This window comes from Protopterus annectens, chromosome 16.part0, assembly GCF_019279795.1.
Source record: "Protopterus annectens isolate FY-2018-M chromosome 16.part0, PAN1.0, whole genome shotgun sequence".
NCBI lineage: Eukaryota > Metazoa > Chordata > Ceratodontiformes > Protopteridae > Protopterus > Protopterus annectens.
The window spans coordinates 383,865,057-383,888,609 of record NC_056750.1 but is presented as its reverse complement, the minus strand read 5'-3'; the positions used below and the strand labels follow the sequence as shown (position 1 = coordinate 383,888,609).

Sequence of the window (23,553 nt, the reverse complement as noted above, 5' to 3'; positions counted from 1 at the left end):
AGTATTTTGAACTAATGCATTTCATGCTAAGAAGTTGATCATTATGTTTGTGTAGTACTGAGTGAGTAGAGTGTGAACTCCCACTCTAATATCACCCACCCCATCCAACCACTACCTTTCTTTCCACTCCACTAACTACCTTGATTATAGCAAGCTCAGATGCTCATAAGCCTAGTACTTATTATACAGCAGGAACTTCTTATTGTAACATTTGTTAATGTCTGTTATGTTACTTCACAGATAAAGATTCTAGTTGTCTACTGATGTACTATGTTCTTCATCTGTAAATATGTTGTAGGTAATTGCAATGTAAATTGTTAATTGCTATGTAATCCAATTGTCTGTTTATTTTAACTGTGGAGCTTTTCTCCACGGGCCTCCGCTGAAAATGGACATGCGTCCAGTCGGACACTCCTGGTCAACAAATATAAATAAATAAATTAATTAATAGTAATGCAACATGAACAATACCACCATTACTTGATGTCAAATACTGTCCTGCCAAGTAAGCAGAAGCACTTCCCGTAACATTTCACCCCAAAATTATGTATAAACACTCCCCCTCATTCTAAATTTCTAAAGTTTGCATAAGCACATTTCATATACCTTGAAATAAAAGCATGTATAAAGACTCCATATATTCTGTTTTACTTAATAAAGAGTCATAAAAAATAGAACTGTTTTAAAATAAGGCATTTAATATTGTAGCAGTGTTCCAAAAACAAACCAAACTGAAAAACTCAGAAGTAAAAACACAGCAATGTTAAGGCAAGGGTCCAGACACAAAGTTTAGTTTTTTCATCCTGCTTTAACTTGGTGTGATTGTACTGAGTGTATTCTCTTTTGTCTCTCCTCGCCACTTTTTCCTCTGTTTTTTGTTATTTTATTTATGAATTCCTTTGTCCTTTATTATTTATTTATTTATCTTCTATTTATGTTCATTTTTCCACAGCTACATAATCCCTTGCAGCAGTCCATGCACATGCCTCCCAGGTTAGGGATCACTCACCTTCTGCTCATCCCGGGACATCTTCGCAGGTTTTGGCAGTGGCACTGGTCCTGCAGGCACCCTGGCTTGTGGCAGCCTGAATGAGGGGAACACAGAAGGCAAAATGTGAAGAAGGCTATGCTAGAGGAGGCGGAGAAGGGATAGGATTTCACAAATTGGTTGAGGATGTGCTGGATTCAGCTAGTGGAGACTTTGCTACAGTGTGTGTAGGACATGCTGTCCCAGCTGGTGTGGACCACTGTACCACCATAAGCCCCTTCCCCCTCAACATCAAAGTCCTCCACTACCCAACCATGAGCAGGTAATTTAGTTCTTCTTCCCTTAGCCTTTCACCTATATTCTTTTGCCTGCATCCCACCCAAACTACTCACTCATAAAAATATCTGAAAAAAAAGGGTAGTTTTTCCCTCAACAAAAACAGTGTGCCTCTCCTGTCCCACCTCCTCTAGCACAACCCTCTTGATGTTTTTCTTTTTTGTTTTCCTCGTTGTTATGTTTCCTCTTTTTCAGACTTTACTATTTACCACTTTATATTCATTAATGAAACTATCAGGGTGTCCACATAATGATGCCCCTATGTAAAATATATTAAATACTTTGTTTTTTTAATACCAGTAATAAAAACTGTGCAGTCTGAAGCTTGCTTCAGGTCTTTTGAATGTGTGGCTTCCATCCCTAATTTTCAAATATATCTGAAATACTATGACATAATACAAGACTTATTGTTTTCACATAGTCCTTCACATTGGTTTAACCTTTGACTTTAGATACTTCAAGCTTTTGACATAATTGGGCATGTTCTTCAAAATATCTTCACTTTTCCTTGTTTATCACAAATGCTCTGTGCTTAGCTTATTTGCATATAATTGTAGCAGCGCGTCTTACTCATAACCTCTATGTACTTGCAAACTGACAGCCTATGAATACCACCCATTCCCACTACTAAAAATACCAGTGTTTAATAAAAAACTAATACTGGCAATACAAAAGTAAATTAATGCCAGTAAATACTTCAACTAACCACCCAATGCCTTTTACATACATAACGCACTTTACCAACACTTACCTAAAATAAAAGTTTCCCCAACAAAATGCAGTTAACTGTTGTTCAGCCATCCTCCATTCCCACAAACAAGCATTCAAACAAAGCTACACTCACTCTATTTCTACACTCACTATGCAGGTTGACCAAATGCATAGGTGACTAAGCAAAATCCATTCATTTATGTATGTGTATGTAGCTACAATACTTGATCAGACTCAACTAACCTAATATGTTCGTTTGGCAATAAGTGAAAAATTGGTGGAAAATTCATGTCAAAAAGAAAACAAGCCAGTTCAGCTGATCAAAAAAAAGTCAGCTTATTTAACATACTTTATGTTTTTCTGTGCAGGATCATGGTACAGATAGGATCACAGACTTTGTCCTTTTCCCACTGTGGTGGATCTCAGAGTTAGTATATAACTTAAAGTGAGGGACAAAGCTAGGAAAACCTGGCGCCAATACAAAACACCCATAACTAGGCAAGCCTTTCTTGAACTTCGAAATAAAGCAAAAAAAAAAAAAAATTAAGATTGACAAACAAAATCACTACATTTCCCTGCAAAAGAAACACAGTACCAACCCTCAAAAATTCTAGGCACCAGTCAGTAACATCCTCCAGCCTGGTAAAGCCAGCACCCCTCCCAATATAGTAAGTACAAATTCAGACATAGCCTCCAGTTTCAACAACTATTTTACCTCCTCTATAATTAAACTCATTAAGAATACCAATTCCACCAACTTCCCACAATTCCCTAAGGCCCCAATAAACACTATCCCTTCTCACTCATGCCAGTACCAACATCATCTATCCAAACATTCTTAGCTAAACTCAAACCAACCACCCTCGCTGCCAACAGTCTTCCCACCAAATACCTCTAACTTGGATCTAGAGCTATAGCTTACCCCATTTCATTACTAATTAATAGATCAATTACTGAACACACTGTTCTATCCTTGTGGAAAACCTCATTAATCATTCCCTTCCACAAAGGTGGGCCCTCTACAGACCTTTCTAACTACTGAACCATTACGATCCTGTCACCCCTATAAAAGATTCTAGAAAGGTGCATTCATCACCAACTCCTCACCCATGTCCTCCCCAATAACCTACTATCCAAAACTCAATATGGATTTTGCCCATCCCATAGCATCACCACTGCCCTAATTAATTTTACCAACACTATAAACTCATACAGGAACCAAGGCAAACCAGTCTCTGCATGTTTCTAAACTTATCCAAAGTATTTTATACAGTTTCCCACAATAAACTCTTAACCTGCCTCCCTGAACTTAATATCAACAACCCCACCCTGCTCTGGTTCAAAAATTACTTAGACAACTGCCATCAGTCTGTCAAATGGCTTAACTCTCTATCCTTCCCACTCTCTGTTACACTAGGTGTATCACACGGTTCAGTTCTCAGCCCCCTTCTTTTTAACATCTTTACAAACCAACTCCACTTAGTAACCACAAAAGCTGAAATAGTCCAATATGCTGATGACACAACCCTAATCTGCTCTGCATCCAGTATCCAACTTCTTCAACAGAAAGCCCAAGAATCCTTCACAGAGATAGAGAACTGGCTAAATAAAGCACAATTGATACTAAACCCTAAGAAAGCACAACTTATGCTGTTCCAGCCAACAAAGACTAATGACCTCACCTTCTCCATATTCTCAGCCGACAAGACCCACCATCACTCCAGTCTCAGAAGTTAAATTACTAGGACTTACAATTGACCAGCAACTAAGATACAGCAAACAGATATCCATAGCTATATCCAAAGTCCACAAAAAAACTAGGGTCCCTCTAGCATTGCAAAAGGTACCTAACTTCTGAATCTAGAATTGCTGTAGCCATAACCCATCTCTTATCTGCATTATGTTATGCATCTGCAAAACTAACAAACTTAAATAAAACTGACCTGAACAAACTTTCTGCTTGCTATAACAAAATCGGTAGGTTCGCAACCAATGCCAAATCACACTCCCACCACTGCCAATCCTTATATTCATTATGCTGGCGTGAATTTCCCAATTTATTGCATTACCATCAACTCAACCTAGCACACCAAATACTATACTATCCCGAGAAAACTCATGCCCTGATTGGGCTTTTAAACTTCTACAATTCTAATAGACAATTACAATCCAGTAATAAAGTCCTAATCAAAAACGTTCCATGTAAAAACAGCTCTGGGGAATCTCTCTTCCCTCATGAAGTTGCTAAAACTTGGAACACCCTATCTCCTGACCTCAGATTACAAAACTGTACTTTCACTTTCAAAAACCTCCTTAAATCATATCTCTACACCAAACATTTATGTAACTGCAATGGACTTCCCTGAAGCCTCACCCTACTAAAGGAATTTATTTTCCTTATGCTTCTGGTGTTTACCAATACTGTGCCCTGCCAATGCTCATTGTATATAAATATATATATATATATATATATATATATATATATATATATATATATATTTTGTACATATAGTTGTTTACTAGGTAAATGTCTTGCTCATACATTATACATATGCTCTTTCCATGAAAGTGCTATGCTCACATATTTGTATGTCAATGTACTGTTAACTGTTTAAACTTTTCTATAGCATGTTCCCTAACAGTTATTTTCATTTACATTTGTAACCTACAACTGTTATCATTCATTACTCTCTATTTTGTAACTGTATGCAGCTTTTCTCCCTGGGACTCTGATGAAAAATGGACACTAGCTGTCCAGTCGGACTATCCAGGTTAACAAATGTTAAATAATAAATAATAATAAAATACAATTAGCAAGGGGGTGGGGGGCACAGACTGCTTACCTCCTTGCGAAAACTTTTTTTTTCTGTCAATAAGCAGTTGATCGACCTTTGAAATTGTGGCTAGGTCTGTGGATAAAAATGGTCTGAAAAGATCCAGTTCACTTTCTCCATTACACAAACAAATAAGCAATGGATGTTGTAACAAGAAGAAGAAAGGGCTAGTATGAGGATGGCTCTGAAATATACATTGGAGAAAGTCCAGAAAAAAGTCTACATAAAGCAAGAAGAGAAAAATGTAAAGTCAGCTTGGGGGTTATCACAAGAAGCATTTGAAAATTGAAATAAATAGGACAACTATATCATATGCTGAGATTTATAATAGTGAAATGGGGATGATAAGATAGATAAATGCAGACAAGACTGGACCAAGGGCTAAAGACAGAGAGATGAAAAAGCAGTCTAGCAACTGCAGTCAAGGGAATAGCAGTGAGCAATTTATATATGTTTTTATACTGTTGCAAGATGGGTCAAATGCCCTGATAAACTCCATGGAAGTCAGGCCAATCTACTCCATACACAAAACTTAGTCTCCCTGTCCCTGCCTTTCCCTCTTTTACATCTAAGTAAGCATGTAGAATGCCAAAAGAAGATATTAGGTCAATTGAGTCTCATCAAGTATTGTAGCTACCCCAGCAAGCAACTTTGAACCTTTCCAATGATTTATAGAATGTCGTTGCTTTAAGAATTACATTCTATCACTTACTACCTTCCCTGTAAAAATCTGTTTTGCCAACAGTAACTTGAAATGTCCTCCTTTTTGCACTTATACCAGTGGAATGATCCAAACAAATATTTAGCTAAACATCTGAATTAATGGGGAAAGTAAAGTGAAAAGAGATTGAGTGATATTTTTTCAGCAATAAAGTTAATAAGAATATTTGTTAAATATGTGGTATATGAGCCAATACAATAATAACACACAGCATCCGGTGGCACAAGCATTTCTTGTGTATATTGGTGTATTACTGGAAAACAAAACTCAGAACATTGTTTCTGGAATAGTCTACATGTATTCATTAAATACATGGTAAAATGTGTTTTGACAAAGTCTGCACATCAAGAATCCATTCAAGAGGGGGCATGGCCAAGATGGGAAGCAGTTAACAGGACTCTTTCTTTATCTCTGCTTCATTTTAACACCTCTGATAGGATTTTTACTAAAATAAAAACTCAAATAGAACATTTCAAAACATGATGGATTTATAGTTGAACATCTGCTGGAAGATTTCCTACAAAAATATCAAGTCTGAAACTCTTTTAATTGCTAATACTAATAGTTGTCTCAGAATGTACAGTTTACAGCACAGACAGTACAATGAAAAAAGAGATGCATGCTATACTAAGTAACATCAAAGAGTTATCTGTAAAGACAGATAAATTAGACATCAAAATGGACAAGTTTAAACAAGAATGTAAAAAAACAAGCTGAAGTGCTGAGTGAGTCTCTTAAACAACAATCATCACAAATCGCAAGTATAGAAGAGGCAGTGTTTGATTTTGATGGACAATTACTTAAAAATGAGAATGACACTGAATTTCTTCTGAAACAAAACAATTTATTCCATTAAAGAATAAAAGACTTAGAGAACAGATCTAGAAGGCATAACATCAGGATTTACGGGATTCCTGAAAAAGAAGAGGGAGATTGTATGATTCAGTCCCTTAATACCTGGCTGCCTAAAACTTTGAACCTGCCTGAAACTTTTTCTTTTGGCATCAAAAGGGCACACAGATCACTTTCCAACTCATCTTAAAAAAAAAACACCCTCACTAAGGTAGTGATTGTAAGATTTTTGAAAACAGCAAAAAAACAGCAACTCCGAATAAATACCTCTCCCAATACAAATAGAAATCCAACGAAGAGCAAAAGGAAGATGTAACACAGAGCAAAAGGAAGGTGTAACACAGAGCAAAAGGAAGATGTAACGCAGAGCAAAAGGAAGATGTAACGCAGAGCAAAAGGAAGATGTAACACAGAGCAAAAGGAAGATGTAACACAGATCAAAGGGAAGATGTAACACAGATCAAAAGGAAGATGTAACGCAGAGCAAAAGGAATATGTAACGCAGATCAAAAGGAAGATGTAACGCAGATCAAAAGGAAGATGTAACGCAGAGCAAAAGGAAGATGTAACGCAGAGCAAAAGGAAGATGTAACGCAGATGGCAAAATTCCAGGTTCAAAAGTTTATTAGATACAATCCAGTTCAAGAAAATGTTAGCCCTTTCACAGTACTCTCTACTGCTTCATCAGACATACTCACAAAATGTAGAAAACCCACTTTTAAGCAATTAAGACATATCATTGACCACTTCCTTCCATATTAACATTTAAAATGACAGTGTCATATATAGTGCAAAAAGAGCTGACATATTTATTGAAATATTCACTGAAAAGTGTACACTTAGAAATATTTACTAAAAAATATTAACTAAAAATAAAAATAAAAAATAATAAAAACAAAATAAAAACCAAGAACTAAGGAGTTTGTATATATTTATCTCTTAAGTCACCTGGATTTAAGTATAGGCTTAATGGGTACTTTATTATTAAGCCCCTTTCCATGATCTGCTTTCAGTTTGACTATCCACTGTGTCTCCTTTGCCTCTGTTCTATTCCTAATGTCACCCATTCTAATGCCCATTGTAGTTCTATCTATAATAAGAAATGAAAACTTATTTGTTGGATCAGTAACTGATACTTGTCTAAATAAGGTATTGGTGGCTACCTGATGTTGCACCTCATGAAGATGTTCCCAGATACGATGTCTGAACATCCTATCCATTTTCCCTACATAGAACGCAATGCATACCTGGCAAACTGCCACATACGCTAAATGTTGGAGTTGCTGTTTTTTTTTTGCTGTTTCCAGTATTGTTTGTGGTATCGGTGCTCCTAAAGCAGTGATTGGGGGGGGTCTGAAGCACCACTTGAACAGATATCTTGTCTGGATACTACTCACCATGTAACTGTGGTTTGCAAGGATAGAATTAAGAACTGTTTATTTAGGAGTTCTAATCCACTGCTGGAAGAATTATTTAGCAGCAGTATTAACACTATGATGGAGGAGGTGAACACGACCATTTACGAGAGCTATTGAATCAGTTAGAGAACTTTTTGCATAAATTAAATCGTCTGCAGATGCAATGCTTTCACTTTGAGGCTTGCATCAAGTTGGGCATGATTCCTAGGGGCCCTAGAGTTGTTAGGATGCCTACCTATGGCAATACACATCCGAAATTACTAGTAGATTGGCAGAGATTGAAAAACGAACTCAGCTTCAGCTATATGAAGCTGATTATGGACTACTTTAAACCAGAAGAAAAGGAATTAGTTGAGCATGTTAACTGTCTGCAGGAGCAATTGTTCTGTGAATTTCCATCGGATTTAGTGGATTCAAAACTAAGCACCATTATGGACTTGCTTTCTGTGTATGAACGGAAAGCTTTGCTGCAGAAACATAGAAAGCTCAGGGCCATGTTTTTGCATAGTCGAAGTCCACACAACAGGGTCAAACTAATGCCCAATGGGGAGGATCAGGAGGTACAACGCCCAACAAATAAACGAATCAGGAGCCTGATAATTGGCAACACCCCTGGGTGATATGAGGAACCAGCCACACCCCCCTTGTTCGAACTTAACTACAGACTGTTTGGTAGAACAGTCCACTGTCTCAGAAGGGAGATGTCAGAATATTGTTCAAAATACTAATGACATAGTAGCTGGAACTGGCCCTGTGTGTATGGGACTGATGCAGGGAACGAGTGATGCAAATGGGGCCAGAAGGAAAACTCCTGCAGTCCAACCTACAAGCACAGGGGTTTCCAACGAAAACATCATTGAACACTAGAGGGCGCCAGATGAGTGCAACTGAACAGAGAGGGAACCTTACATCCTGTGCCTATCCTTTACCCATTGCTTTGAATTTAGACCACAGCAGGCAGAGGTCGAGGAGCAGGACTCGCATGAAGAGGAAACCAGAAGAGGAACAGCATATGACAATGAGAACTTTAAAAAGAATGTGGCAGAACACAGTGAATCAATAGTTTGGAACATTTCCAGTAAAGGCTTAACCCAACATGAGATGGCTGTATTAGAGAAGGGTTTGAGTTTTAATACCTTCGAAGCAGGCTAATATATCAGACTTTGTGATAGATTTGAAGTGCTTTCTAAGGTCAGTGACTTTGAGTATAATGTTTGGTAATAATATGAACCATACTACATTTTCTAAACCAAGTACTTTAATACAAAACAACAATGTTGCTTTAACTGTATTTGAAAAACTCTGTATTGAAGACATGTATGAATAACAATCAAATGTTTAGTAAAAGCAATTTTTTTAATATGAATAAGCAGGAAATGAAGGCTTTACAAGACCTCCAGAATGATGATATATATGCATACGCCCTGCTGATAAAGGTGGGCCCGTTGTAATAATGGATCAAGTATTCTATTTTATAAGATGAGAGAGCTCTTAGAGGATGATACAGTATATTGGAAGATTAATGCTGAGGACGTTAATTTGATGATCCGAAGGATCAATAATGCTTTGACAGAATGCCTTACGTTAAGATTGTGTGAGTTGAGTTTATATCAGTATTTTTTTGTTTCGGAACCTGTTATTCCGATCATACAGGAATTGCCAAAAATACACAAGAATGATGAAAATCCCCCCCATGAGACCAATTGTTGCAGGAGGGGGGTGGTCCATGGAGCCTCTATTTTCTTGGAAAATAAATTGAGACCCTTCTTGGATAAATATGTGATAGTACTTAAAGACACCAAGGAGTTTGTGCAGAGTTTATTTGAATATTTCAAGGAGAGGGGCAATAGACTGAGGGACATAATGGTCACTATGGACGTCCAGCCTCTTTTTACTAAAATTCCCAATGATAAAGGTGTTGAGATGTTGGAACAGTTGCTGAGTACTCATACTAGTCTGGATAGTAAAACGATAGTATTCTACACATTTCTGATGGAGATCATCTTAGAAAACAACATTTTTGTTTTTGACCAACAGATTTATCTACAGAGAGATGGAGTATCTATGGGCACTTCATGTGCCAGTAGCTACGCCAACCTGGTTATGGCTGCCTGGGAGAAAGAACACATATTAGATGGACAATTTAAACATTTAGTGGGATTATAAAAGATTTATTTTTATTTGGAAGGGTACCGTGGAACAACTTATTGACTCCCATCATTATTTAAATCATTCTACAACTTTCCTATGGCTCACTATGAGCCATTCCACATGCACTATAGATTTGTTGGATGCCAAGACCTATGTAAATGAGGAAGGTACAGTTAACACCATGACACATAGGAAAGAATGTTATAGAAATACACTATTAACCAGATCTAGTATGCATCGCAATCATATCTTTGATAATATTGTGAAAGGGCAGAGTATGAGGGTGTCTCACCTCAGTACTGATACAGTTGTGTTCAATCAAGAGCTTAATGAGTTAGAAGATAAATTTGTGCACAGAGGCTTTAGGAAGAATAGAGCCTCTGAGATCATGTCAGAAGCTAAGGATATGAGAAATACCATAGCGAAACCTTACTTCTCAGAAAGGGTGACCCAGTCAGCCACTAGTGGACAACTTGTAGGTACAAAAGCTAAGTTAAGGCTTCCGGTCAGATACACTAATAATATTAAACCTATACTAGATGTATATAAGAAGCATTGGTCACTTTTGATTGTAGCTCCGGCAGTAAGAGAAGTTGTTGGACCAAAACCTACTTTCTTATATAAGAATATGAGAAATTTGAAGCATACATTGTTATCCAAGGATGACTCAGTATGAGGGCCATGAATGATGGTGTACCATTCCATGTGGTAAATGTAATAAATGTGAGCATATTAATTCAATGGGCTGGTTCCATCACCCTGATTTTAATAGGAGGTTATTCTTTAAAGTTGGGGGCACTTGCTCTTCTGAGCATTTACTGTACCTGGCAGTTTACCAGGTATGCAGTGCATTCTATGTTGGGAAAATGGATAGGATGTTCAGACATTGTATCAGGGAACAGCTTTATGAGTTGCAACATCAGGTGGCCACCAATGCCTTATTTAGACATGTATTGGTTACTGATCCAACACATAAGTTTTCATTTCTTATTATAGATAGAACTACAGTGGGCATTAGAATGGGCAACATTAGGAATAAAACAGAGGCAAAGGAGATGCAGTGGATAGTCAAACTGAGATCAGATCATGGAAAGGGGCTTAATGATAAAGTACCCATTAAGCCTATACTTAAATCCATGAGACTTAAGAGGTGAATATATACAAACTCTTTAGTTCCTGCTTTTTATTTTGTTTTTATTAGTTTTTATTTTTATTTTTAGTTAATATTTTTAGTAAATATTTCTAAGTGTATACTTTTCAGTGAATATTTCAATAAAATATGTCAGCTCTTTTTGCACTATGTATGACACTGTCATTTTAAATGTTAATATGGAAGGGAGTGGTCAATGATGTGTCTTAATTGCTTAAAAGTGGGTTTTCTACATTCTGTGAGTATGTTTGATGAAGCAGTAGAGAGTACTGTGAAAGCGTTAACATTTTCTTGAACTGGATTGTATCTAATAAACTTTTGAATCTGGAATTCTGCCATCTGTATTACCTCTTCCTTTTGCTCTTCCTTGGATTGTAAGATTTTTCTCAAGCCAAGACAAGGATTTAGTCCTAAAAGCTGCATGGACCAATTATAGGTTCATAGGCTGGTACTAGGCTATCAGCCCTAGGGCCTATACAAGCCTAGCCATAACAATTCCCTGGATATTTCTTCCCACAATATTTACTTCTCTGGACCCCTGTCTAGCAGGGTGACTGACATGATCCCTGGGGTGAATTTCCTATCTCCCATCCAATCATCAAGGTTCCTTTTGAAGAGGGCCAATGAGGCGCTCTGCTTGACATGTATGGACAGTCTATTCCAGCATATGGAGAGTCTCTGGGTCAGGAACCTATCCCTCCAGCATGTTTTGTTCATTGTGATGACAAGGTTTAAAACCCTGGAGCATGTGACTCTGAGGGATTGGGATTTCTTTAAGTGGAGCATGTCCAACTGCTCAGGGTTTGACATGGCCTTGTATGTTAAGCAGAGATCGCCTCTGAGTTGACAGTATGCCACAGAGTATAGCTGATGTTTTTTTAGATGGTCAGCATATGGCATCTGCTTTAGGCCTGTGATTCTTTTAGTGAGGTATTTCTGTGGCCTTTCCAGCTGTTGCAGATGTCTTGTGAGGTACATACCAAATGGGGCATTATACTCTATAATGGGTCTAATGAGGGATGAGTACAGTGGGACAATTCCCTCCTTTTTTCTGGATGAAAAGCCCTTAGTGATGATGTGTGCCACATAGAAGGATTTCCAAACTGTTGTGGTGATATGGTTATCGAATGTGAGACCACTGTCCACCTATGTCCCTAAATCTCTCATCATACTTTCGATGTACATGTTTTTTTTCCAAATGGGATAACTATACATTTCTTGGCATTAAGCTTGAGCCCATGGCTCTGGCACCAGGCATCTGTTTCTGTAAGGCCCTTTTGTAGAATATCCACATCATTTGAGGATTCAATAATGGCTCCCAGTTTGCAGTCATCTGCAAACTTTGTTAGCCAGAGTCCCTTAGTGTTTGCCTGTACTTCAGAGAAGTATATGCCAAACAAGAGTGGTCCCAGGACTGAACCCTGAGGTACTCCACTTGTCAGTTGTCTGGAGCTGGATTTAGAGTCGGCTACTTTTACAGTCTGGGTTCTGTCAGTAAGCCAGTTGGCAACCCACTGAGTGACATAGGGATTTATGCCCAGCTTAGTAAGTTTATCTATGATTCCAGAGTGGGGGGTGGTGTTGAAGTCCGTGACATGGTCCAGATAGGCTGTGTGGACCACCTTACCATCGTCCACAGCTCTGGAGACTGATTCGAATAAGTCAATCAGGTTCAGAAGACAAGATCCGCCCTTCACAAACCCAAACTGGGTGGGGTCCAGTGTTTGAAGGTTGCCAATGTCTTTGTTTATTAGTTCCATGATAATGCGTTCCATGCCCTTGCAGATCAAGCTCGTCAGACTGATGGGATGGTAGTTCCCGGGATCCAAGGTGGATCCCCCCTTGTGGAGTGGGATAACTGTAGCTGTGCGCCACTCAGTGGGCATGAAGCCTGAGGTGAGGCTGTGATTAAATATGACACTTGGGTGAGGTGCCAGTTCATTTTGTAGTTCATGTAGTACACAACCTGAAATGTCATCTGGTCCCATGGATGCTGTATTCTTTGGAGAGTGCGGTTTCTACCTGTGTGGCCATGATTACCGGAATTTGGCAAACTTTTGGTATTGAGATGGGCCCTTTAGGGGGTGAGAGGGGGGTGAAGTTGGTACTAATTCGATCTGCCAGGATATTGGCAATATCCTTGGGATCAGTATATTTAATTCCATTCTGTTGAAGCTCAGAGCAGATTTGAGCATTGCCATTTAGATTCTTGACATAACTATAGAATGCCTTGTGGTTGTCTTTGGAATCTTTGGCAATTTTATTTTCGTAACTAGCTTTTGAGGATTTTATGAGGGATCTCAGTTTCTTACTGAGGCTGGTAAGGGAGTTTTTTGCATCCTGGGATTTTCCTCTTTTCTGCAACAGCTTCTTCCTTCTGTTGTATAGTTTGTTTATAGAAGGGGACCACCAGATTGGCTTCCTTTTTTTTGGAGGAGAGCATCTTGGTTCTATTTGGGATGGCACGATTTATGCACAAGTGGATGTGCTTGTACATTGCCTTAGTGTAGGATTCTGCAGTTGAACTTTCAAATCCCGTCTGCATGGGTGTCATGAAGTTTGTCACTTCTTACTTCAATAGCATGAAGTTGGCTTTGGAGAAGTTTTTTAAGGAGGCTTCCTTACTGGGGGGTGGGGGTGGGATGTGGATTTCAAAGGTGATTTGCTTATGGTCAGACCTGACCAATGAGGGGGCGACCACTGGTGTGGAGCATCTATCTCCCATGTTGGTAATGACCAGGTCTAGGATACTGGAGCCTCTGGTGGGACAATGGATTAGTTGATCCAGGGTATTGGAATTTATGAATTCCAATAACCGCTGGGAAAAGGAGTTGGTACCTGAGCAGTTTTCCCAGTTAATGGCAGGGTAATTGAAATCACCCAGTATTAGGGTGTTTGGTTGTATCTTAATATTTTCCAGTATGTTTAGAAAGATGTAGTGAGAATTTTGGGGCATGGTGGGGGATCTGTAGGAAGCTACAATTTGGATTGCCGTCTTACCTAGTGTTAGTTGCACCTGGAGAATTTCAGATACATTGTGTTGGGCAACTAGCCTGGAGGTGTGAATATCCTTGGTGAATATGCACACTCCTCCACCTTTAGTGTTTCGGTCTTGGTTTTGTGGCCGAAAAGTGTGGTAAGTGTTGTAGGCTGGTATTGCAGGGGTGCTCTCTGGATCCTTAATCCAGGTCTCAGTTAATGCACAGATATCGATGTTCTCCATTTATTTTTAGGTGTGCTTCAAGAGAGTGCATTTTGAGGTTTAGACTTCTAGCATTGAGTAGCATTACCTTCAGATTTTTCATGCTTGTATCTGTTAAGGTGATGGTTTTGTCCTTTGAACCTTGCCTAAAAAAGGCACTATAGGGGTGGCAAGAGCTTTAGACAGTAACCTGAATCCCAGGGGTGACAAGTGCAGACCATCTCTGGCAAAGCCTCGTGGTTTGTCGATCATGTCTTTTCAGGCAGACAGATACTGGATCCCCTTTGAATGACACCAGAAGCTTAGCCAATTGTTGAAGTCAATCATTTTGTCCTTATACTGTGGTATCATTCTGGGCGAAGGCAGGATACTACTCAGGGCTAGGGTCATACCTGCCTGAGCCACATGATCCGAGCGCTCTTCCATGTCTCTTTTCATATAGTCCAGGGAGGTACATCACAAGTCATTCACTCCAGCATGGACAATGACAGAGTTGTATTTGTACTTGTTGTGGAGTGACTTGAGTGCATGCGTTATGTGGCAGATCCTGGTACTCGACAGGCAGCTGAATGTAATTTTCTCCTTGTTCAGCCTGGTGAGTGGGACATCAGTGTGCCTGACTATAGAGTCACCTATGACTCAAGTGTTGTGTACATTGTCTTGCCTTAGGGGCTGATGTTGGGTGGCACACTGGTGTTGTGAGCTATATGTCCCACTGGTCGTGACTGGTGTTTGTTTGCATTTCAGCTTCGGAGGTCCTTGTTGTTTGGGCAGGTTAATGTTAAGGGCCTCTGCATATGTGAGTTTAGTGTTGCTGTGTGTAGGTTTTGAAGGGCTATGAGTTGCTTGAGGTGTAGTGCAGGTGTTAACCTTCTCCTCTTGACTAGCACAATCTTGGCCGGAGAGAGCTTTGCTTCCAGTTTGGCTATGTAAGTGCATCTCTCGCAGGTTGTAGTGTTGGGTGGTAGGAGGAGAGGGTTGTCTGTGTACATGAGGCAGTTGTCACATTGCCCCAGTATGCCCAGATTCACCAGGTGGACAGGAGAAATCACCGGAAGCTGACCCTTGGACATGCCTGTTTAGGTGCTTTTTTTGTAAAGTATAAGAGCTGTTTTCCTTTACCTTTGCAAGGTACTTTGCAGTTATAGGCTGTTTAGTGCCTATGATTAATTTCTCCTTATTGACAAGGAGAGTTGAGTGCTTGTATCAGTTGCAGGCTTCCTAGTGCTTTCCAGCAGGTTCTAGAGCAAGTGCTAGTCACAGTGGTTCAGATTTTAGTGCTACTACTGAGACATCAGCTAGTTCTAAAGGAAAATTTCAAGAGCAGACTTTCTGGCACCTGGACTAGTTTAACTGTAGCCTCGCGATGCTGCACAATGTGAAAAATGTACAAACACACGCATTTTTAAGCCAGAAAGTTGAAAGGGATAGAAATCAGCCCAAAAAGGCTACTAAAATTACATTTTCAGAGCTGGAAACCACTCCTCTAGTGTTAGATAGGTAGTACAACGCTCACCACTCCCACTGGTAAGCAGTAGGACTTCCCTCTACCACAGCAAGGTCTGGATAGCTCTGAACTCAGAAAATAAAGTCCTGAGACAAGCAAAGCCTGGGATTTGGTTAGGAAAGGTGGGAAACGAGCAAACAAGATAGTATTTTTTTTATTTTTTTTAAACAGGCTAAACAATGCAATAATACAGTAAATAAACACAGAAAAGGCTAACACACTTGAGTGTGTAATCCTAAACAGTAAATGCAATTAAAACTCTAATGAATTAGCAATTTTAAACTTTTTAAATGAAGCAAGGCAAGTGCACAACTGAAAAACTATTTAAGAGGCAGTAATACAGCAGAATAAGTAGTTAGTCTACATATACAGAAAAGTCTATATGTACAGAAAAGCAGCTAAAACACACAAACAATTCAGATGCAGTACAACCTAGAGCACTTGAGTTGTAGCAATATTAAGGCAAATACAGTTATAATAAATGTTCTAAAATATACTCTATATTTCCAAAATGTTTGAGAAGCGCAGTCAGAACACAAGGAGATTCAGGGAATTTTTTTTTTTTTTTGAAATGGAGAAAGGAGGAACAGAAGGCCTTCTCAAATGTTCTCTCTGCATTAGGTAGAATAAGCTAATGACACTAGACTGGGAAGAGTGTCCCAGATCAAATTTACAGTAGGGGTGGGCAACTGCAAAGCCACCAAGTATAGCAACAAGACACCAACAGGGAGGGTGGGGACCCAATACTAAAGCTATTAGCCTACACTCTTTAGACAGTAAACACTACAGAAAGCCACAGAATGAAAGTTTTTAAACAGATAAAGGAGCAAAGAGACTCTACAGAATGCTTTTAACTGCAAACAAATCAGTTACCCATGCAGATTAGTTAATAGCAATAAAATGCAGTAAAAACTATGCAGCAGGCAATAAAAAGTGCTATAAATAAATTGCTAGAAACAATAATCAGTATAAATAAGCCAAAAAAACAGGATACATATATATATATATATATCTCAGATCAGAGTTGTAGTCAACGCACCTCCTCCACTCTGCTCAGTGTATTAGATCCATAAGCAATCTTAATCATTTCAGAATATCTCTCAAAAGACATTTATTTAAATCCTTTGCACATGTAACACTCCAGGTTAATTATTAACTTAGCATTACTTATACAATTTGGCTGTTCATAGTAACTCTGTTAACATATCCCTTCTAACAACATTACTTCTCTACAAGTAGTTACATTTCCTAGCTGCAACTCTCATCACAGAAGTATTACTAACTATACACTATTTTGTCTAAGTGATTCCCCTACTTAATTTCCTAACTAATGTTATGTTCCTCCACATATATAAGTTCAACCATATATTTGTCTATATTCAAGTGTTTAAATTCTTGTTCTGTTTGATACTCTCTCTCTCTTTTCTTTCGGCTTTTCCTGGTTAGGGGTCGCTACAGTGGAACTCCGGTCCATTAATGATTGGCAGTAGATTTTCATGGTGCCGAGTTGCCAGCTCGACGTCCAACCTTCAATGAAGGCATGCCCATTCACGCATGTCTTTTGGAACGCCACTCGACCCACGGGGAGGACATGCTGACTCCACACAGAAGGCACTCCCTGCACACTAGCTGAGAATCGAATGGGAGAACCACTTGCTGTGAGTCAACAACGCTACCTCTGTACCACCGAGGATAGACTATAGTGTTCTATTTTGATACTATGTATATATTATTATTTTTACATTTGTATCCTGTAAATGTGTTAACACTCCTTTTTTGTCTATAATTTCTATTATTTGATGTGATGATTTTGTATGTAAGCTTAGGCTGGAGCTTTACTCCCCAGGCCTCTGCTAAAACTGAGCACTGTCCCAGTCGGACCATCCTGGTAAACAAATGTAAAATAAAGAAAGAAAGACAGACACATTAATTAATTTCTTCTTGATCTTGAAGTGAGGGCATTACCCACATTAATTTTTTTATACTCCAATATCTTGTATATTCCATAATTCAAAATTTGATAGAACCCACATTTGTTTTGGTTGTTGAATTAACTTACCTCTACTGGTCGTGCAAAATACTTGTTCTCAGAAAGATCATATTGTTTCAGTACTCCTTGTTTCTTATATGATACTTTTATAATCATGTCTGGAGTGATACGCTTAAGAAGAATTGAATACTCTGTGAGGGCTTCCAGGGCAACAACTGTATCCTTAAAAACAAACAAAGTGTCATCAGGAAAGAAAATAAAAATCCATCATGTTGCAGTTTAGTTGCTAATTGTGATATAAAAACAATGGTTGCTGCCCAGAAATCGGCTCTCCCTTCAATTCAGACCATAAACGGAAATGTATGGAGGGACAGTCGGCAGAATATATTCCTTTTTCTTAACAAAATATTTTATGTCAGTCAAAAAATAGCTCTCACCATGGATTAGCAAAGATGCATAAACACCCACATAAACTTGCTCTTCAGCATTGTGGAACAATAAATATGAATAAGCAGTATTCACTTCACCGAAGGTAGCCCTGTTCTTTAATATTCAAGCAGAGCACACGGGCATTCCTTGTAAAATGATAGTCCTCACAGCTAGGTATAATCCGCACAGCTAGGTATAAATCACTTCTCCAATACAATCCAGAAGTAGATTAAAACAAATTTTTAATATAACAATGACATGGCAAGCGCTTTCACCCGAAGGCTTCCGAAGGCCAATAAAACAATCATTATAAAACAGGGTATATATACTAAAAACCAATGACATCCTTCCAAGTGGTGTATATATTCAGGTATAATGTAAACAAAAGTAATGATCATTTTTGGAAATGGATTTCACGATGATTGCTGTTATACAGGCATGATCTTACATCAGTTACAATTGTATGATTTACTTAATTCATTGCTTTGTATATTTATTATTTAGCTAAAATGAATATTTAGATTATTTAGACAAATATCGCTATTTATGATTGCCCTTAGTTGAATATTGAGGTCACCTAAGCCAGCGCTGTATTTGCTGTGTTAGCACTTATGTGCTGTTGGTGGATGCAGCTAAAGCGTAGGATTTGAATGATTATTCATGTTAGCGATGTTACTAGCGGCTTATGCATCAAGGTTTTAGGAAATAACAGAGTCAACATATTTTCCTTGAAAAAGGATTTTATTAAGAATGCATTCATATTGGTATGATTTTTAGCATCTTCCAGTTACAACTGTCATGTCAGGTGTTGCTTGTCTAACTTATTTACTTGTACGCTTGTTGAATATTTAAATTATCCAAGTTAATGCCGCTATTTGTTGCGTATATATCTAAATATTGTTAGTTGACAGCGATGCACTTGCTGTATATTTAAGAACAGTTAACTGATGCAGCCTATGTGTATGGCGCTTGAATTAGTAATATATAGTGGCAGTCTTAATTATGTCTGTATGTTATTTTTATATAAAAAAATTTTTGTAAAAGTATTGGTAGATTATGTCTGAAACTTAATTGAAAGGAAGTGATGTCATTGGTTTTTAGTATATATACCCTGTTTTATAATGATTGTTTTATTGGCCTGAGGAAGCCTTCGGGTGAAAGCGCTTGCCATGTCATTGTTATATTAAAAATTTGTTTTAATCTACTTCTGGATTGTATTGGAGAAGTGATTTATACCTAGCTGTGCGGATTATACCTAGCTGTGAGGACTATCATTTTACAAGGAATGCCTGTGTGCTCTGCTTGAATATTAAAGAACAGGGCTACCTTCGGTGAAGAGAATACTTCTTATTCTTATTTATTGTTCCACAACGCTGAAGAGCAAATTTATGTGGGTGTTTATGCACCTTTGCTAATCCATGGTGAGAGCTATTTTTTGACTGACATAAAATATTTTGTTAAGAAAAAGGAATATATTCTGCCGACTGTCTCTCCCAAGTTTTATATACATTTCCGTTTACTTGCTAATTGTGTTTACAGGCAGATTGGTACATAACTATTTTAGGTTTGCAGAATATCATTTATGCATCCTGAAAGTTAATTAAACCATCAGTGCCTTATAATAATAATATTTAAATATTATACATTTCTACAAAATAGCTGCTTTCTGAAAGTACTAGCATTTTTCTTTCATTTCAAAAATTTTGTATAAGGGAAAAGTAAAACCAGTCGGTAAATTGTTTTGTTATAATTATTGAAAAAATTGTTCACCCTAACACAAAGCTGTAGCACATATCAGTACTTCAGAATTTATATATGTTTTTATTCTGGCAGCTGTAGGCTCATGCTTGAAGCCTAAAGGTGCAAATCATTGTGGTAGCAGCAGACCAAAAGGTATGCATGAACTCGCCCATAGTTCTCAACCTCTTAGCACAAAAAATCTGGGCAAAGTCAAATATATTGAGGGGACAAAACCCCACAAATAGAGACAAATTGTAAATATTGTTCTTATAAACTTAGAAAGTTGCTAGAATAAAAGGTATTGTGTTACCATGCAATTTTTGAAGCATGTGAAGTCTGAAACTCAAATGCCTGTCATTATTTAGTGACTTCAGTCATCACTGATTTGCTGCAAAAATCCATAAAATCACAAAGTTTATGAAGAACAGACCAAATATCTGAGGCAAAAATCTAGATTGTCTGTGAAAATCTGGACATTTGAGTGGTATGAACTCACCATATGGATTAACCATTAGGAAAGGCTTTGTGCAGTAGGTGAAACACTTTCTTATACCATCTCATCTGGTTGTTGTTGTGTCTTTCGGCTTTTCCCGGTTAGGGGTCACCACAGCGGAACTCCGGTCCACTAATGATTGGCAGTAGATTTTTATCTGGTTGTTTTTTTTTTTTAATTTGGGGGATCATACTCTAAGACAGAAGCACTTTTACTGCTTTGGAGATAAAGGGGTACACACAGGGATTCTGTTCATGTTCCCCACATGGGCAAGGGTAAACATTTTAAGCAAATAAAATTATGCCGTGGATATAATACAAAAAACTTAAAATACTTACAGATAAAATTATTAGCAATAAATCATAGCTGAAAAGTCCCTGATAAGGATAATATTTAGCTGCTAAAAAAATCACTAATTGTACAGTGTCTGCAATATATGGGGTATATTTCTTTAAAAAAATATGTGATACACATTCCTTCCTGAAGGCAGATTGAATAAGCACACCAAAGAGTTTATAAGGTATGTTTTGACAGCAGAGCATTTTGACAAACATGAAAACATTATGTTGTGTCAGAAGTGGAGCAACATATTTACAGAATGGAGAAATATATTTCCAGATGTGAAAAATGATATGTGTAGAAATAAAGATTTTCGCTTCTTTTCAAGAGTTTGTATTTAAAAGTACAGACTTATAATTCACAGAGAAACATGTGCTCAATTTGCAATGAAGAGCAATTCTGTCCCTACAAGGCAACTTAGAGGAAAAAGACCTTCAAGGTTTCTTCCACAGGGAAATGAGGAAATGTGCCATACTTACCTGTTCCCAGCTATTCTACTAGAAAAAGTTAAATTCCTTTAATACTTTCACTATTCATGAAGAGGAGAAAGACCAAGTGGCAGTAAATGAACAGACAGTTCAGAATTATTAAGAAGCCTAGAAGCAACTTTCCAATTATTTGATATTTTCATAATGACACTAGGCCCAGAAGAAGCTATTAATGAGCATTTTACAGAGCTGATTTACAGAGCTGAATAATCAAGCCAAATAATACATTTGGTGAGCTGCATCATTTATAAATACAACTTGAATAATTTTGGGTATAAGAAATGGAGAAACATGGGAAGGCAATTAAAAAGTTAAGTTAAAAGAATTAACTGAGGAAATGGATGAAGTTAAGGTAAAATGTGAGTCAAGTTATGAAAAATGAGAGATAAACTAAGGCTGCATTATGGCTGTAATGGATATAAAAAAGAGCAATAGTATGCACATAAATTTGATGCAGATGAAATTCAGGTCACATAATATGCATAGTTATAAGCAAGAGAAGAGATGTTGCCACACTTGTAATTAATTTTGTAGAATATTTGCTGAGTAGAACCATTTTACATTTTGCAAAAGAAAGGCAAGTGGATTCAAAATAATTTTCAGGTTGTTGAACAGGAACATTAAAATTAGTTGTTTTTAATGCCATTAAAATGAAAATAGCTGATACAATTAAGTCTGAAAATATACCATAGAGTAACATATGTATTCAAGTCAAATTACGTAAAAAATGTTATCAGTTTCATTTGCACTACACAGCCGATTAATAACTTGGGATAAAGTACTCACTGTTAATAGTAAATTAAATGTATTGTCTGTTGCATTTAAAAATTGGACTTTTCCTGGGTAAGCCACATATTGGCAAATTATAGATGTTATGGGGTTTGGTGAGATTTGTTAAATATGTATAAAGGCATGCTTGCTAGTGCATTCCATGATACATTAATTTGTTTTTCAAATTATATTAGTTTCATATCTGCATGTGAAATATTTCTTGACAGATTGATAGTTCATTCTTAAAACCATGGTTATTTGTAGTTTAATAGTATATTTATCCTTTTTACCTGTATTAAACATTGTATTATAACAACAGTGAATAATACATTATTTTAGCATAAGGCCTAACAGCAGCACCCAGTGAATTTACAGAAAACTGGAGAGTTGTAGATCCCTTATACCAGCCCTGAAAAAGTTGGTAGACTGCAATCAGTGCAAGGTGTCACACTCTCTAAACCCAGTTCATGGCTAAAATCTAAAAGTAACTGGACTAAACCACTCTCCTAATATTGTCATCTATTGTTGTTATTTGGGTGGATTTTTTTAAAAAACAGTATATGCATTTCACATATTCCAGGAATATATACGATAAAGAAGATCAAGTAAAACAGATCACAAATATTTGCAAGATATCTTCAGATCTGAATGAAGCCTTTGCCCAAGATACACATAATATTGTATAGGGTTTTATTTAATCTAAAAAAGATTAAAGTAAAACTGAAATAAAACCAGGGAAAGAACTACCTATAACAGTTATGCTGAACATTAGCATACATAACAGAGAACCTTGAAGAATTACTAGAAATTCTTTGGCAAACAGTGAAGTTATTAACGGTAGAAGAAAATATAAAATAATTTCAGACATGAACTGAGACTGCCTTAAAAATGTTATTATGATAAATCCCTGACTATGGCCTAGGTGACCCAGGTTCAGTTAGTGTCGTGAGAGTACAAGCCACTGGTAGTGAGGTATGGACAGGCCCATACCTGATAAAAGAATGTTCATTTTTGATGCTTCATGAGGGGGAGGAGGAGTCAAATGACATAAGTAGCTTTTCATCAAGATATGCAAATGCAAGGGAGAGTGTGGGAAATGGGTAAGGCATAAAGAAAAGATATCCTGTGGAAGTAGCTGGCCAGACCCACAGAATGCCCTTAGGCTTCATGCTTGCCTCATATCTAAACTGACAAAGTCTGGGGGGTAAGTAAGGCAGCTGGTAGACTTAGTGACGGATGGTGGGACACTGGGTAGAGTAGCAAAGAATAATGCAGAGGGGAAGTAAAAAAAATGGAGTTACTGAAAGAATTTGTAATTAAATGTTAGCCTGAACAAACAAAAATCAGTAAGGAAATAAATTTAGTCTTATTTTTGTTTCAGAGAAGAAATAATTAATAACTAAGTGATTAGCTCAGTGCTTATAAAATAATAG

The 23,553-nt window shown here is 37.6% G+C and overlaps 1 protein-coding gene across 1 annotated transcript in view; it reads right to left on the bottom strand.

Moving 5' to 3' along the window:
• The window catches only part of C5 (complement C5), a 1,726,304-nt gene that overhangs the window by 409,817 nt on the left and 1,292,934 nt on the right, over nucleotides 1-23,553 (bottom strand). Inside the window, exon 30 of the mRNA XM_044057986.1 lies at nucleotides 17,930-18,082. Within this exon, the coding sequence (XP_043913921.1) occupies nucleotides 17,930-18,082 (153 nt within the window). The remainder of the gene's footprint in view (nucleotides 1-17,929; nucleotides 18,083-23,553) is intronic.